This window comes from Pipistrellus hanaki (assembly GCF_964339955.1).
Source record: "Pipistrellus hanaki genome assembly, chromosome: 5".
Classification (NCBI taxonomy): Eukaryota; Metazoa; Chordata; class Mammalia; order Chiroptera; family Vespertilionidae; genus Pipistrellus; species Pipistrellus hanaki.
This window is the reverse complement of record NC_140507.1, coordinates 44,129,627-44,146,200: the sequence shown is the minus strand read 5'-3', so window position 1 is coordinate 44,146,200 and position 16,574 is coordinate 44,129,627. Positions and strand designations below refer to the sequence as shown.

The 16,574-nt window shown below is 49.1% G+C and overlaps 1 protein-coding gene across 1 annotated transcript in view; it reads left to right on the top strand.

Annotated features, from left to right (window-relative positions):
- The window catches only part of SETD7 (SET domain containing 7, histone lysine methyltransferase), a 41,875-nt gene extending 25,936 nt beyond the window's left edge, over nt 1-15,939 (top strand). Inside the window, exons 5-8 of the mRNA XM_084884769.1 lie at nt 1,652-1,733; nt 3,536-3,653; nt 5,817-5,974; nt 10,267-15,939. Of these exons, the coding sequence (XP_084740895.1) occupies nt 1,652-1,733; nt 3,536-3,653; nt 5,817-5,974; nt 10,267-10,447 (539 nt within the window). The 3' untranslated portion in view covers nt 10,448-15,939. The remainder of the gene's footprint in view (nt 1-1,651; nt 1,734-3,535; nt 3,654-5,816; nt 5,975-10,266) is intronic.
- Nucleotides 15,940-16,574: the final 635 nt, after the last annotated feature.

The following is a 16,574-nucleotide window of genomic DNA, read 5'->3' as shown; positions in this document are numbered from 1 at the left end:
ATACTTTATTGATTTTTTACAGAGAGGAAGGGAGAGAGGGAGAGAGAGCTAGAAACGTCGATGAGAGAGAAACATCCACCAGCTGCCTTCTGCACACCCCCCACTGGGGAATGTGCCCGCAACCAATGTACATGCCCTTGACCAGAATCGAACCTGGGACCTTTCAGTCCGAAGACTGATGCTCTATCTACTGAGCCAAACCGGTTTCGGGTTGTTGTTGTTTTTTAAAACTAACTTCCTTTAATGGAGTGTGTGCTGATCCGTTACCAGTACGCTCACAGATGTGTGCTCTCAGATACCTGCCTCGGCCTTCCCCTGCCCTGCTTTTCCCGCAGGGGTCTGCCCCGCGCAGGCTGCATTTCCCAGGCCCCTGTGCCCCTGGCTTCTGTCTGGGTTTGGCTGCAAAGAGTCACCGGCTGGGGACACAAAAGGGAAGGGAGCAGGAGGAAGCCCCCTCTTTCCAGCAGAGCCTCCAGCAGTGTCCTGCCTCCTGGCTCCATCTCTCACCAGGAAGGTCCCCAGGGTTCTAGCTTCCTTGGGTTCTAGCTCCAGAAGCCCCAGCTCTAGAGCTCCAGGAAGCCCAGCTCTGCACTCGCTCCTCTGCCTTAGTGTTGTGGCTTCCTGCCTTGGCAGTTTCTGAGCTCCACACTGCCCTGTCGGGCTTCTTGGCTCTTCCATCCTCCGTGTAACCATTTCCCTGAATTCATCCCTTTCTTCGAAATATGCAAGCAGTCTGCTTCCTGGTTAGACATTGACTGACTGGATTGTTTTTTAACTTTTAGCTTGAGACATTAATTTGGGTTTTGATTGTATTTAACACACACACACACACACACACACACACACACACACAGAAAGCAGACCTGATGACCACAGGGAACTACTAAAGAACTGTCTAATGGAGTTATTTGTGATGCCTTAGTGCCTAACATAATTGACTTTGCAGGAACAAGGCCTCTCGTTCCAAAACTTGTTTCCTTCCTCATTAGCCTTTGGAGCAGCATCTGTCTTCGCTGGGCTCCGGGAGGATCCTCTGAGGCTAATCCTTTGCAGGGAACCAATGTTAGTTTTAGAACGGCTGTTAATTCTAGGACCATAGTTTCTGGGATAAATTACTAATTGGCTTCTGAACCACTTTAATAGAAGTAGGATGACTTTGTAAATGCTTCTTAATTCTGCTCTTCTTAATTCTGTTGAAGCCAAATGTTTATTTTTAGTGAAGGAGGCAATTGCCAGGGCTGGGCGGCTGGATTCTACAGACTGTCTAGTATGAAGCAAACCACAGGAAATTTTTAAAACCATTATCCAATCTGATCTGACCAGAGAGTTCTCAAAATTTCACAACAAAGCATTTTCTTTATTAAGATATTTTCATTACACAAGTACTTTTTAAACTATTTTAATAAAGAACTTTCAAAAGAAAAAATAGCATTTAAGAGATACCTGTGATGGCTATTTATCCACGTCTGAAACTAAAACTTAAGAGCAAATCTAAAAACTGTCCACTTACGTTGAAGAATATCATTCTAGTTGGTATAACTTGAATAGCATTTCTTGTTATCTAATTCATTCCAGTCCCATGGATAGAGAGAAATGTTTTCCATGCTTTCCCCTGACTGCACCTGTCCTGAGATTTTTGTTTGCTTTTTAGGTTCTGTGTACCACTTCGACAAGTCGACTTCATCTTGCATTTCTACTAATGCTCTTCTTCCAGACCCGTATGAATCAGAGAGGTAATTTTCTCCTTGTGGTTTTAATGGCCCTGTCTGTGGGAGGTGAAATAGCCCTAGTGATGGGAACCCATGATCCTCTGTGGCTCTCTGCTCAGGCCGAGTTCCTGACCAGAAAAATAAAATAAAAAGTTCATATGTTCTGAGGAAGAGTGTTTTATTCTCATTCGGAATCTGTCCCTGTAAGAGATGTCTCCGCCCATAAAGCCCAGAACAGCCCCGGTGTCCGTCCTGGAATGAAGCCTCTCCATAGAGAGGCGCTTGGGCCCGGTAGCCAGCCCTGCCCTGCCCAGGTGTCCCCTTTCTCCCGGCTCTGGTGCCACCATTTGTGCTGCAGCCTCATGCTGGCCCCTCAGAGAGCATTTCACACTCTTTATAAAGCTTAGCTTGGCCCAGGACCAGGTGCCTTCTTTTCCACTCAGCCCAGCTGAGAGGGTGTGGAACACAACACAATTTATTCACTAAGGGAGGACAGGAGCAAAACCAAGAAAATGTAAGAAGCATAAAAGCATTCCAGCCTATAAATTACAGGTGTCCAGAGTATAAGCTCACTCGCAGAGTGTGAAGTCCTGCTCCATTTCCTGTCTTGTCTAAACTCAGTTTCTAATTCTTGGTATGGCTTCCGGTGCCCCGCTTGGGGTGTGTACTCCCTAAGCAACTGGCCAGTTGATGAGTAAGAGCGCCCTCTGCAGGTGCTTCTCTCTTGGCCTCCCTTTTTGTAAACCTGGCTTACAAAGCATGTTTCCATTCCCTGGTTTAACTGACAGGGCTGACCCCACAATGCCATAATGAATGAATGATCTCTTTCTTGACATGAGGCTCTGGCCCATTTACAAAGGGAAGGGTTTAGGGGGTGGGCAATGGTATATGTACAAAAATAATAATTTAATTAGCTCGGAAATACAACAGTATATTACCGTATGTATCAGTCTATTGTATTACTGTCATTGTGATGATGCCGCCTACTGATATCCTCAAAACTATCGATGGTTTATGGATGTAAACCTTCTATTTTGCACTCATGGATCTGTACGTTGGCTGAGGTTCAGCCACTCTTGACTGGGTTCAGCTCAGCTCAGACGGACTAGGCTGGACTCCAGGCTTCCCGCTGGGCTCAGGTCTGTTTCACGTGTCTGCATTCCAAGACTCAGGCTGGAGGAGCCGCAGCCCCCTGGCCATCTTCTCCCCGAGAAGACGATGGAAACTCCCGAAGAGGCTGGCAGGAACTTGCCGTGCTCCCTCACACCTGAGGCCTGGCGTGCAGTCACTTCCGCCCACGTTCCTGCAGAAAGCAGGCCACGGCCGAGCCGTGGGTAGATTTTATTAACTGTTTGTCACGCTTCCGTATAAAACATTCATCCAGGGACTTAATTAAAGGTCTTTCCCTCCTATTTAGCTCTGACAAACTTGGGTATAGCTTTAATTAGCCTAGAAAAATGTTTTGGGGGGGGGGGGCGGGGTTGTCCAGGGAGAGAGTGAAAATTGACCTTAACTAAAAACATTTTTAAAATTTTTAAACTTATATCAAGCACTGAGTTGTTTTATGAATATATCACAACAACCCTCTTATCAGAGAGCAAATTTTAAGCACCATTCTTAAGAGATGATACATAAGTACCAGTTCTTCAGTTTCCAAAGTCAGAATATTGTGGTTTAACTTTTCCTTTCTTCCTTCCTCATTGGATTATTATGAACTGATGTCCTGGATTCAGTAGCCATATGATATTCTGGTGGCTGGTGTAAGGAGTCCATCAAAGATATATCAGACTTAAAGAATCATTATTTGCCTCTTTTTTGCTCTTTAGGGTTTATGTTGCCGAATCTCTCATTTCCAGCGCTGGAGAAGGACTGTTTTCAAAGGTCGCAGTGGGACCTAACACTGTTATGTCTTTTTATAATGGAGTCCGCATTACACACCAGGAGGTGAGTGAGGTACAAGTGCAAAATCAACTTGATTGGTTCAAATGCTTTGTTTTGAACACCGTTAATTTTTTTCATTAATCCCTTTAACTGTAGTCTTCACTAGAAATACAAAGGAACAAACAGGCTTTTTTGTAAAATTGATTGGATATTGTCTTAATAGCAGTCTTTGGACTGCTGTAGCAAAAATACAGTAGACTGGGTGGCTTATCAACAACGAACATTTATTTCTCAAGAGTTCTGGAGGCTCCAGAGTCCAAGATCAAGGTGTGAGCCCATCTCTGTGGCGAGCAGGCACAACCATGGCCCACTCAGCCCCAGGGCCTGCCAGCTCAGCCAGGTTCAGTGAGCCTGAGTCGGGGCAGTGAAGGATCAAGAAAAGACAGACAAGAGAATGAAAGCTGGGTTCTTGGTGGGATGCTGTCCTCTCTTACGAAGGCCTCTCTGATGAAGAACTAGCAACAGCCCCACAGACTATAAGCCGTGTCTTTATTTTATAACCAGGTTCCACAAAGCAAAAATAAGGGCGTGGTCAGGATGTTTACAACATTCCCGTGGGTTTCAATCCTATTCAACTACATACACCTGAATGCTATCAAGCCCACATCACTCAGACACATGGGGCCACAAGTTCGGACCGTAGGTTCAAGCTTACAACAACAGCTGTTGGCTATCATTGTTCTGGGAGGGCTCTGCTCTCCAATCTGGGACTTGCAGGTGGCCATGAGAGGACTGTGCCCTCTCATCAGTCCGAGGCTTGAATCTGTCCAAACACTGTGGCAGCTCTCCACACACTTCCTGGTTCCTAGAAGGCCCTTTTTTTCTGTAACCCCACATGGCAGGAAGGATGATGGAGCTCTCTGAGGTCTTGTATAAGGACCCCAATCCCATTCATGAGGGCTCAGCCTGCCCTCATGACCTAATTACCTCCTAATACCATCACGTTGGGGATTAGGCTTCAATGAATTTGGGGGGACCTCACAAACTTTCAGACACAGCAGATATCAGACACAGCAGATATTTTCTTCCTTATATTGAGCCTTAAAGTTATTTTTTTTTAATTCCACAACTATTTTATAGAAAGTGGGATGCGTCAATAAGATAGTAATTGCTTCGACCTGGACTATATATACCCAGTGTCTGAAAAATTGCGGTCCGCTTGGACTCTGTCAGAATCTAACTTCTGACCTTGGGTGGGGTGCTTGTAAGAGGACCCTCTACTTCTGTTTGTGCAGAAGCCATACAGTCGCCTACATCTAGCCAGGAAGGGTCCTCCTGCTCCCGCCCCAAAAAAAATTTAAAAATAAAAAGTTAAAAAGTTGAATCACCTCCTTTAAGACACAATCTTTGATATATTTCCCAGATTTCATATTGCTTGTTCTTATTTCTTCCCTTTACAATTAACTTCCTTAAGTATCTCCCTAAAGACAAAAGGTGTAATGCTCTTAGCACAGCCGGTACTCTACACCCTGACTCGTATTAAGCGTATGGGCCTTAAGCTCTTATGGCAGAGAGGTGCCCCTTTGAAAGAAGGCTTCAAGTGGCTCCAATTCTGCTTTGTTTGGGCTACTTAAAAAAACACACGGATGTGTAAAAAACGTGAGTTAGATGCTCGTGGGCTTCTGAGGTAACAGGTTTCAGCATGACGTGAAAAAATAAACAACCTCGGAACACCTGGTCATATTCGTGTGTCTTTGTAAGGGACTATCCATCCTTCTTTTCATAGAAGATAAGGAAAAAGCATAAATAATAAGTTGAGCTCCCCGGTGATAGCCACCTATGCCTTCTGCACTATCAGCAGCAGAGCAATGCCTTAGGCCAGGCGTCGGCAAACATACAGCTCTTTGGCGCCTTGCGTGTACTAACGCCACTTCTTCAAAATAGACTCGCCCAGGCCGAAAACCGCGCATGGGCCACGAGGTTTCAATCGCACTGTCCGTGAGTGCCCGCACGACGTGGTATTTTGTGGAAGAGCCACACTCCATGGGCCAAAGAGCCTCATGTGGCTCGCGAGCCGCGGTTTGCCGACCACTGCCTTAGGCTCTTTTCAGGTCCCTGGCACTCCAACCAGGAAGTTTCACGGCAAGTGAGTCCCTATATCTCTGACCTCCTCGGAGCTTTGGGGAGAAAGGTCCTCTCTAAGGCTCGCTCGCGCGGTGTTTGCAGGTGGACAGCAGGGACTGGGCCCTCAATGGGAACACCCTCTCCCTCGATGAAGAGACCGTCATCGACGTGCCTGAGCCCTACAACCACGTGTCCAAGTACTGTGCCTCCCTGGGACACAAGGCAAACCACTCCTTCACGCCGAACTGCATCTACGACATGTGAGTATGACGTCCGGCTGCTGGCGCTCTGGGCCTCGGGCCTTGAGACAGGGAGGGGGAAGCATGTCAAAGGTGTGCCCAGCCCCGGAGCAGACTGCGCCCTCAGGATACCCGAGGGTTCCCTGCCCAGGGCCTCACGGTTCTGACTTGAAACTCAGAATCTAGACAACGTTGCCCTTTGGCCTGGGCTGGCAAAGAAATGGAAAGTGCTTTGAAGAGGAAGGAAGGCTACGGAAATACTGTATTTAGTAGTTGCTGTTTCACGGTAGCTTTTCTGCCCTTCATTGTCTCATTCTGGAAAATTGAGGAGAGTGTTATTTGAATAGTAAAAAAATTGAAATTACTCTGCATAGTGGAGAGTAGGGAATGCTTTCATGATGTGAAAGGAAGGAGAAGAGACTCACTCCTAAGCCTAGGGCACGCATGAGATCTAAGTGTAAAAGACCTATAAAATCAGAGTCCCTATTAATTGACAATAAAGAAGAATGAAATATTAACAAATGCTGTGACATGGACAAGCCTTGAAAACATTATGCCAAGTGCAAGAAGCCAGGCACAAAAGACCATTTACGGCCAAATTCCTAGAGACCAGATGCAGGTCAGTGGTTGCCCAGAGCTGGGGGCAGTGGGGAGCATTGGGGGGTTGATGCCTACTGAAAATGGGGGAGCTTTTTAAAAATCTGATAGTGGGGATGGGTGCTCCACTATAAACCACTGCACTGTATACTGTCAATGGGAGAACTTTATGATGTGTGAATTATATCTCAACAAAGCCGTTGTTTTTAAATCAGATAATCCTACCTTCCTCTTGGGGGTTGGACTCTCTTCTTCCACCGGCTCAGTGAGCCTCTTCCTGGAAACCTCTGTGGGCAGGGAGCTTGCTGTTCTCCACAAGGTGGCTGTCCGGACAAACAGATATTCTGAAGTTAGTTCTGGGGCTCTCTGAGTGAATTTCATTTTATTTTTTGAGCCCAAGTACCGTAGGTTTCCCTGTAACATCCAGCTCTTGGCCCTAACCGGCTCCCTTCCTCTCTGGTGCACCATATCCATTGCTCCTCCCCATGGTAGCCCTGCAAATATCTCAGTAGTTTTATGTTCCCCCTGAATGTTCTCTTCCCGGAGTCAAGGATCTCAGACTGTTCCTTAACGGGAACAGTCGGGATTCTCTGTACCGCGGTCCCTGCTGTCCTTGGCTCCGCCTGAGAACGGCAGCTCTTCCCGGGAGCCAGGGCGCCCTCCGCGCCGCCTTCCCGCTCCGCTGTGGCTTGCAGGCCCTCCAGTTGGTGAACATTAGCGGGGTCAGATCACGTGCACTTAACCTGCAGGAAAACTGCCAGGATCTGGCCGTCCCTTCTTGCATCCCTGAGACAGCTTCAACATCGTTCTGGCTGGGGCTTGCTTTCCTTGGCAGTCAGCAACAAGCACTGGAGCTACAGCTTCTTCTTAAAGGGCAGAGAGAAACGGCGACGTGTGTGTCATGTGAAACGAAACTGACACTCCTATTAACGCCAACGCTCTCGCGGCCTATGTGAACGAGGCCCAAGCATTGTTCCGAGCTGCACACGGCTTAACAGCAGCCCTTTAAAGCAGCGGTAACAACGATAATAAATGCTACTCAGACTCCTGTTTTAAAACAAATCAGTTCTGTGATTTCACTGCGAAGACCTTTTTTTTTTTTTTTTTTACCAAAAAGAAGAGGGAACAGAAGACAAGAGAAGGAACCATTTGTACAAAAATCAAGTCCCTGTATTCTTCGGGGTTATTTTTTTCAAGCCCGATGTGACCAATTAGTTATTTGGGGCAATGGGGAGACTCCCTGAAGAACAATCAAATATAAAAGTCCAATACCAATGGCATTCATTTGTTTCTAAACTCGGTGGCATTGGTATGCACCCTCGACACAAACAAAACGACGCCTCTGTCAGCTGTTTTACCCGTCGTCGTCGGGTACAGAATGCCCAAGGGACAGTCAAGAACTACTTTTCTAGCTGTAAGTACAGGTGACATGTCGAGAAGGCGCCAAGCAGCCTTGTGCAGCTAACGTTGACCGCCACTTTCTCTAGGTCAGCGGGTCCCCCCAGGAACTGGGCGGGGCAATTCCAGGCACCGTCCCTGATCCCGGACGGGAGCCGCCGGCCTCTGGGTCAGCGGGGTTGAGAGTTCTTGTCCGTTGGGTTTTAGTACCACCCTGAAGAGCCAGCAGCTGAAGCTGAGTTCTTTCTTTTCAGTCTGTCCATGTTCGACTCTAAAAACAGGAGGGTGAGCAGGGACGTGAAAAGAGGATTGCAAGAGAAGTCAGAGCTGCTCACGGGATTGTTTTCCTGCACCAGAACATTAACTAGAACTCCATTTCAGGAGTATTATTCTTTTAATATTTTAATTTGAGACAGAGTTGTGATTTTAATAAGGAGTTCCTGAATCCCTTGTCCAGAGGTCTGCTCTGTGAGGGAGCACAAGCTGAGAATTCTGTGCATGTGCACACACTTATACACACCACACGCTCTCACATGTGCACAGATTCTTACGCACGTGCACAGGCTCTCACACGTACACACTCTCACGTGCACGGGCTCGCCATAGTAACTAATAGTAGTTGAGTCCTCACTTTGTGCCAGGCGCTGTGAGGTGCTTTAAATGTGACCCTGTTTTGTCACAACAACCACTCACGTCGGATAAGGATTACTGCACGTGAGGAAAGTGAGATTCAGAGATAGAGCTATCCAAGAGGAGACATGATCATTTGTGGAACCAGGACAAACATGCTTTTCGGAAAACATGACCCCTGAGTTGGGTAAAAGTAGGGGATCCCTCGAATGAGTTTGACATTGGTCCTTTTAACCACACGCACCATGTCCTTAAGCCACAGCCACACTCCGTTCCCATCACTGACGGAAGGAACCAGCCAAGGACATAATCACGACCCACGTGCCCGTCTGACTTTAGACCTGGGAACTTCCCCTTCGATGCCTCCATGCCCTTTGCTCAGAGTGCGACCGTAAATGCATGAGGCTTTGACTAGGTGCATATCAAAACACAGCTCAGCCGAAACCGGTTTGGCTCAATGGATAGAGCGTCGGCTTGGGGACTGAAAGGTCCCGGGTTCAATTCCGGTCAAGGGCATGTACCTTGGTTGCGGGCATATCCTCAGTAGGGGGTGTGCAAGAGGCAGCTGATCGATGACTCTCTCTCATCGATGTTTTTGACTATCTCTCTCCCTTCCTCTCTGTACAAAATAAATAAAATATTAAAACACACACACACACACACACAGTTCAGTTCCTTCTGGCTGTGCCTCACACACACACCCATTTTGGGTTTCGGCAGCTGTGAGGGGAGTCCATTGCCTAGTTATTTCCTGTCCTGAAGAGAGCTGGGGGGGAGCCTTGGCAGAGGAACGTGATAGGGCGAGTCCTGCTGCTGTTTCTGCGAGACCCCGTCCGTCTGGGGTGAGAGGCTGCCCCTTGCAGCAGGCTCTCCGGGGAGCTGTGACACAGGAGGGCAGGGAGGCTGGCTTTCCCACTCAGAGAAACCTTCATCTACACGTTTGCTAGAAAAGAATACGTCCTCTGTCTGTAGAGGGTAGAGTACAGAGCTTTTTGCTTTGGGACATCCACAGGGCTCTTTCTTATACCTCCCAAGGCCCTGGTCCAGCCGCCTCTGCCCTCCGCCAGGTACAGCCAGGCAATCCGATGGCACAGGCCAGCTGAGCTGAAATGCGGGCAGGCTGCGCTGGGTTCCATTCCTCATTAAGGACAGGCTTTTGTTGTTGACCGTGATTGCTGGTTGATACCCTGTTCCCCCGAAAATAAGACAGTGTCTTATATTAATTTTTTCTCCCAAAGTTGCGCTAGGTCTTATTTTCAGGGGATGTCATATCTTTCCATGCGCTAGGTCTTATTTTCGGAGGATGTCTTATTTTCGGGAAAACACGGTAAGTACAGATGCCAAACATGCTCAAAAAGGAGGATAGAGCAGTGCTTCGGAGACTTTCACGTGGCTGGCAATCACGTGGAAACTTCTTGGATGCCTCCGTGCGTGCCTTTGTTCAAAATGAGACAGTAAATGCATGAGACATCAGATGCAGGTGCCGACCCCGCAGGTCTCCCTGGGGCTGAGGTTCCCCTGTTAGGGCCTCCGGGGGGATCTGGGGACCCCACGTTGAGGACCTCCATGTGGTGTCCGGGGCAGTGGGGGGCGGGGAGCACATGGGAGATTCCACACCTGCCCCCACCCCTCCCCCCCGGCTCCCAACCTGCCCGGGAATGACTGTGCACGTCTGTCTTGGCGTCTAGGTTTGTCCACCCCCGCTTCGGGCCCATCAAGTGCATCCGCACGCTCCGCGCCGTGGAGGCCGACGAGGAGCTCACCGTGGCCTACGGCTACGACCACAGCCCCCCGGGGAAGAGCGGGCCCGAAGCCCCCGAGTGGTACCAGGTGGAGCTGAAGGCCTTCCAGGCGGCCCAGCAGAAGTGAGGGCCCAGGCCCGGGGCCCCGGCGGCCGGGGCCCGGAACGCGGATCTATGCACTAGGTTCATCCAACCACGGGACAAGCAGGGACGGCTCGTGCTGTGACGTCACACATCCTCTCGCTCTGCGGCCCGCCGCCACCACCCTCGCGCATACTGACTAGGTTTGACTGTATTACTCACGCCAGATTTAAAATTAGCTAGCCCCGCCGCAGCGCCCTGCCGAGAGGCATCGTGGAGGGAGCGCTTGACATAGACAGCAGGAGGCTCTTGGGTGGTTCGAGTCTAAATCTGGACCACGCTGTGAGATGCCAAACGATTCGACTGAAAAAGGGAAAGGGGGGTTTTTTGTGTCCTTTTTAGTCAGTGGTTTTTCCATGATGTTCCCCCACCCCCCCAACCTCCCCACCCCCCGCGATGGCCAATGTGTGCTGTCATCGCGCCTGCCGATGGGCCATATGGAGGATAGAGAATTACTACGTTTCTATTCTCTAAGTGTAGGATAATTTGCCTTTTAACCTTTGATCTGTATCTTGCACTAGAATGGCTTTGTTTTTCCCCCTTAGCGAACAGAAGCCCACCTTTGGGTCATTTCGCCCCTCGGTCCTGTTCCCTTAGATACCTTCTTCCACAGGGGGAGAACTCCCACGTGGATTCTTGTGTCAGTGCCAGTGTGTAGGTCTCTCTGGCTCTTTCTAGATCATCGTTTCATGATTATGTCCTAATATTCAAGAACCGGCTCATAGAGCCGGGGTATTATTATAGAATTTTATTATTCTCGCATGTAAACCAAGATAACCTTTGCATTAAGATGTGGGAAGAAAGAGTTTACTTTTTTGTTCGCATTAAGTTATGGAAGAGTTGTAATATATACACATATATATTTTTTTTTAAGAAAGAAGAGAGGGAAAGTAGTATTTCTAAGCAGTAGCTGTGGCAATTTTTGCAATATCTTCAATAGCGTTAGTGATTCTTTTCTCTGGGCACACACATTAAATGTACATAACGCAGAGCAGGCTGGCTTGTGGCACCGTGCACTGAGCCAAACGGCAGGCTTGAATTCTGACACAGAATTCACAAGTTGTCCTGGTTTTGTTTGGTTTTTTTTAACCGCTACTGTTAAGAGAGACATACTGATCACTAGGGACAAATCAACCCTTAGTGCTAAAACTCTTCATCGTTGTGATTTCAAAGCACTTAACCCGCTTCAGAGCATTGTGAATTAAGAACAACACCTGTATAGTTTTAAAGCAACAATATCAATAGCATTTCAGCCTTTTTGCAAGCCATGTGTAATCACGACTGCAGAAATAAGGAGAGGAAAAAAAACACCTGTCTTTAGTTTAGCTAATTAGGTATATAACATAACCGGGATCGCTCTGACGGAATTCGGAGAGTTTGGGGTTTTTGTGTCAGCGAGGTCTTCCCTAGACGCCCCCACAGGGTGGCTGGGAGGCCTGCCGAGCAGCAGTGACTCGATCAGCAGTTGTCACCTGACCATTTGGGTCCCGAAGCTGAAAGTAGCTGGTAGTGAGCTCTGGCTGAGGAGAGCGGGTTTGCTGGGAGGAGGACAAGAGCGAAGAAACCAGCAGAAGACAGTCTAATAGTCCTTGTCCGCTACGCACAGCTCTCTGGAAGAATTGCACAGATGTGCCTGACCCAGGCTCTCACAGCCTTCCGTGCAGGCAGCCCCCCGGGGCACGGGCCTCAGCCCTCCGGACGGTGACAAAAGCCTGCTGTGTGCCTCCTGCGCTGGGCGGCACGGTCTCAGGGAGATGGGCTGATGGTCCACAGGAGAGAGGCTTCAGGGCTGCCAGAGAGATGCCTCACCAAGGACCGACGAGAGCTTTCAGGTTCCAAGGCACCAGGATAGGATCGCTCCTATCCTGTAGAAAGAGGCCGCTCTGTCCACGGTGACAGGCAGGCAGCCTTGGGACTTGCGTTCTGATAGGTGCTTTCCTTCCCACGGGTCCCCCGAGAGGGGCGGGAGAGAGGCGGCTTTCAGGAATCCCGGTGGGCTGTGCAGTGGAGTCAGGACAGGGAGGGAGGCCAGGGAGAGGATGGCAGGGTCGCACCCGGAGGCAGCCACACTCTGAAGGATTTCATTCCTGAGACTGCAAGAGGGTGTAATTTCTGTCCTCGTGGGCTACTCTGATTACCCCAGGCCAACGGGATTTTTCTCCTTTTTATTTTTTTATGAAGAGCTGTAAGTAATGACTAACCGACCAGTTCATTAGGTATTGGACGGTAACACTCTGCATCTAAAGCCAGCGGGGAACAAACCCAGCGGGGCCTCTCTCCCTCTTCCTCCCCCACTGCCCCTCGCTGTCCGCTGGCTCTTCTCCTTCCTCTTTCTCCCTCTGTGACCAGGCCTGGGTGTCTGTGCGCCCCTACACCCCCAGCCCGCCTCCCGCTCTCTGCCTCCCTCTCCTCTGTGCTCGCAGCTCCTCCCTCAGGTCTCTCTGGCTCTGAGCACCCTCTGTTCCAACCGGCCCCTGCCCCCCCCCCCCTCCCCCCCCCGTCTGTCTCTCCATCTCTGAAATCCTTCAGAGTGCGGGCGGGCCTCTCTTCATTGGCTCTGTGTCCCCTCTGGCTCTGTCGCTCACCTGCCCCACTCGCACACACCCCTCTCCCCGAGATGTGAGGCTTTGTCACAGGGTGGGGGTTGGGGGGCTGGGGTTCACTGAGACCTGGAGGGAGGAAAAGAAGTCGAGGGAGCTGACAGTCCCTAAGGAAGTAACCGGTGGGTTAGGGAGGGTTGTTCCCGGTTGGAGCCGAGTCCTAGGGGAAAGCCTGCCAAACCCTTACATCCTGCGGAAGGAAATGTGTCAGGGAGCTGGCCGTGTCCTCAGCGGCACCATCACAGCAGGAATGGGGAAGCGTCCATGGAGAGGGGTATAACGAAGTCACTTTTTGCTCCCCGGAACCCGGCGGGTGCCCGTGGCTGTGCAGCCCGCCAGGCCACCAGGGGATTCGCTCAGAGCCTCGCAGTCCGGCCCCTGCATGACCAGATCTTTCCTTAGCAGCTTTTCTGTGGTGAAATGTTATCTTGTGTTACTTAGGAATAAGAACTGATCTGTGGGAGCATTGGGACCGACCGACAGAAACAACTGTAAGAACTGAGTTTCCGACGCAAAGAAATGACAAGCAGCAGGCCCAGAAGGCCTGCGTTCTGTAGGGCCTGTTCCTATGTCCACGGCTTCCCCCCTGGTCTGCCTGAGCAGCTGAGAAGGAATCCCTTACCCAGGGCCTCTGGGAACCTGCCGGGGGCTGCGGACAAGCTTCTCCGCCCTCTGGAGGTTCTTCATGCTCCTCCAGATCTCCTTCCCACCAGCCCGCTGAGAAGGCCCAGGTGGAGGCCATGGGCTGTAACTATTACAATGGCAGGAGCTGTGAACAGTGGACTCTAGGGTTATCTTCCCAAGTGAGACAGAGGTGGCACTTTAGGAACTTTCCTTTAACAGAGAAAAGTTTAAGTCACTCAACTGCAAAGTGCATTTACGATCTTCCAAGAAGGTAAAGTTTTGGTTTGCTTTGTTTTAAAGCAGTTGCCTCGTGTTTCTGTCTTAAGAGCAGTCAGTGATTTAGAATCTGGACATTTTTCCTTTTAGAAAAAAATGAGCAAAGCGATGTTGCAAGACCGATGATTGTGATGTTTCTTTGCCACAGATCAAAGGTTCACAAAAATCCGTTAAATCTACGTCTCCTGGTGGAGGCACCTTGGTAGATTGGGGATTTGTTTGTTTGTTTTTCTTTGATCTTTCCCGTTAGGGATGGGGGCCTCGGTGTACCTTCTTCAGTTTAAAGATTCTAAATTGTAATCGTTCTGTTTTGGCAAACGTGTGCATAACAGATTCAGAGCAATGAAGCGATTTCAAGCCATACAACCACCAGGGTGGGAAACCCTTTTCACAAATTTTAATGTGTTTGTATGTAAATAGATGTTTGTATGAACTATTTTCATGGTAGAATGAATATATTTAAATGAAGCTGAATTACTCCAGTGCTGTTTAAACAAATTACAAAATTAATTTTTTTGGTGAGATTCACCTGAGTCTATTGAGATACAATGCAGATCAATTTTGATTTTTTTTTTTTTTTTTTTTTTTAAATCAAAAGCCTACGGCTAACTCTGACCCGAGGCAGCTCCCCTGCGTGGTTGCACCTGACGCGGAGAGAGCCTGTAGGGTTCCCCAGTGCCTCCGCCGCTTCCTGGTGTAAGTTAGGTGCTCGTGGAGGTGTGTCCGCCCCTCAGCGACCTCGCCCCCGGCCCCTGGGGCCTGCGGGTGAGTTCCAGGCATTAGAGACACTGGTGCATTTTATCCAGAGCACAAATTTTTTTGCAGGGCAGCAGAATCCGAAGCCAGACGTGGCCGCGTGCACCTCCGAGCGGGGTTTTCCGGCCGCCGTCCACCGCCACCCTTACTGCCTAAGTCACACACGTCAGGGAGGCTGCCCTCAGTGGAGTTGGGGCTCAGACCCCGGGGTGGGACTTCACGGCTTTGCGAGCAGCGCCTGCCCCCTGACCTCCGCCTCGCAGAGAGGAAGGAGGAAGGAGGCCGGCGCGGCCGGGCAAGGGGCCCCTTTCTCAGCACAGAACATTTCCTGTCTCAGCTCTGGGAGACTGACTATGCACGTTCGCACCCGACTTCCAGCCAGAGAGAGACGCCCTCGGGTAACACCAACCCTTGCTTCCTCCGTCTGTGAATCCGAGACCAAGACCAGTCACACCCCTGGGGTATACCCCCCAGCCCTCCGGACGCTTAGGTCACTAAAACACACCTTTATAATGATTTTCAACTTGAGTGGGGGTTTTCTTTTTCCGCCCCGCTTTGGTCCTGGATATAATGGCATGATCCGTTTTATGAAACAAACAAACAAAAAAAAATGTCACTGTGCATAATAGCAATATGTCCACACACGCCACTGGCTTGGTTACATTTTGGGCCACTGTAATTAATCTCGATTCATGGACTAGGAAATACAGGGACTACGTAATGCCCGCGTATCACAGAAGAACTTAGGTTCCTGGTTCTGCGCGCCCTGCTTCGGAAGTTTTTCCTCCTGGTTTTTCTACCTTCTCTCTTCTTATTCCAAGATGCGTTTATGAGGTCGTGAGTTATGTTTACGGATTGGAAGCCAGGGGTACGCTTTCAGCATTTGTTGCAGCCAAGAGTTGACCCCACCACAGTTAATGAGCATCTTTGACTGGTCTTCTGTGGAATTTGAACTAAATCTATGAGCCTTATTCAATATCTATAATTCTGTGGTTTTTTAAAATTACGGGGAATTAATGAAAGATGTTTACATGAATAATGTTTGCCCTCACCGTGTGATGAGTGAGTTTTTTTGTAGTGTGTCTGGGTGCATGTGCAAGAGAGTAGGAAAAATGTTTCTGAAACAAAACTTGACAAATATTTGTAATGAAAAGTAAATCTAAAGATTGCTATATAATTGCGCTATAGAAACAATGCAAGTATTAAACAAAATATACAATCACTGTCACTGTCTTCCTTCGGTCGTCAAGGGCAAAAACGGAATGGCGGTTTTCCTATCACCCATCCAACAACACATTTCAATTACTAAGCAAAACTTTACATTTTAAGTTGTTTAAAAATAGTATTAACCAGTTCCCGTTTTCAAAGCACTGTGGCAGGACCTGCGGAGGAGAATGGAAAGATTAGGAGTGTTCGTGGTATATGTGTCCTAACTCCGCGTACACCCATAAATCCAGAAAACTTAGCAAGATCCACCCAAGCATCTCTGATTGATGACGTAAGTGTTAAGGGTAGTGAATGTAAATGAGGTGATCAGGTAACCCAGTGTTTCCCAAACTTCTCTCATGATGAGAATCACCTGGCGGAGTTGTTAAAATACAGATTCCTGAATCCCAGCTAAGAAGTGCTAAGCTAGAATTTTTGGGAACATATAGGTAAAATTGTATACTTAACTAGTGCTCTAAGACAGCTCCACCAGGTGATTCTCATCATGAGACAAGTTTGGGAAACACTGATAACCGACCTGGCCGATGGGAATACAAAACAAAAACGCCTGCCCTCCCTGGTCCCCCTTCTCGGCACCTGGGGAAGCTAGCAGGGTCACGCCAGGCTGCCAGGCCGTGTGCCACACACTGT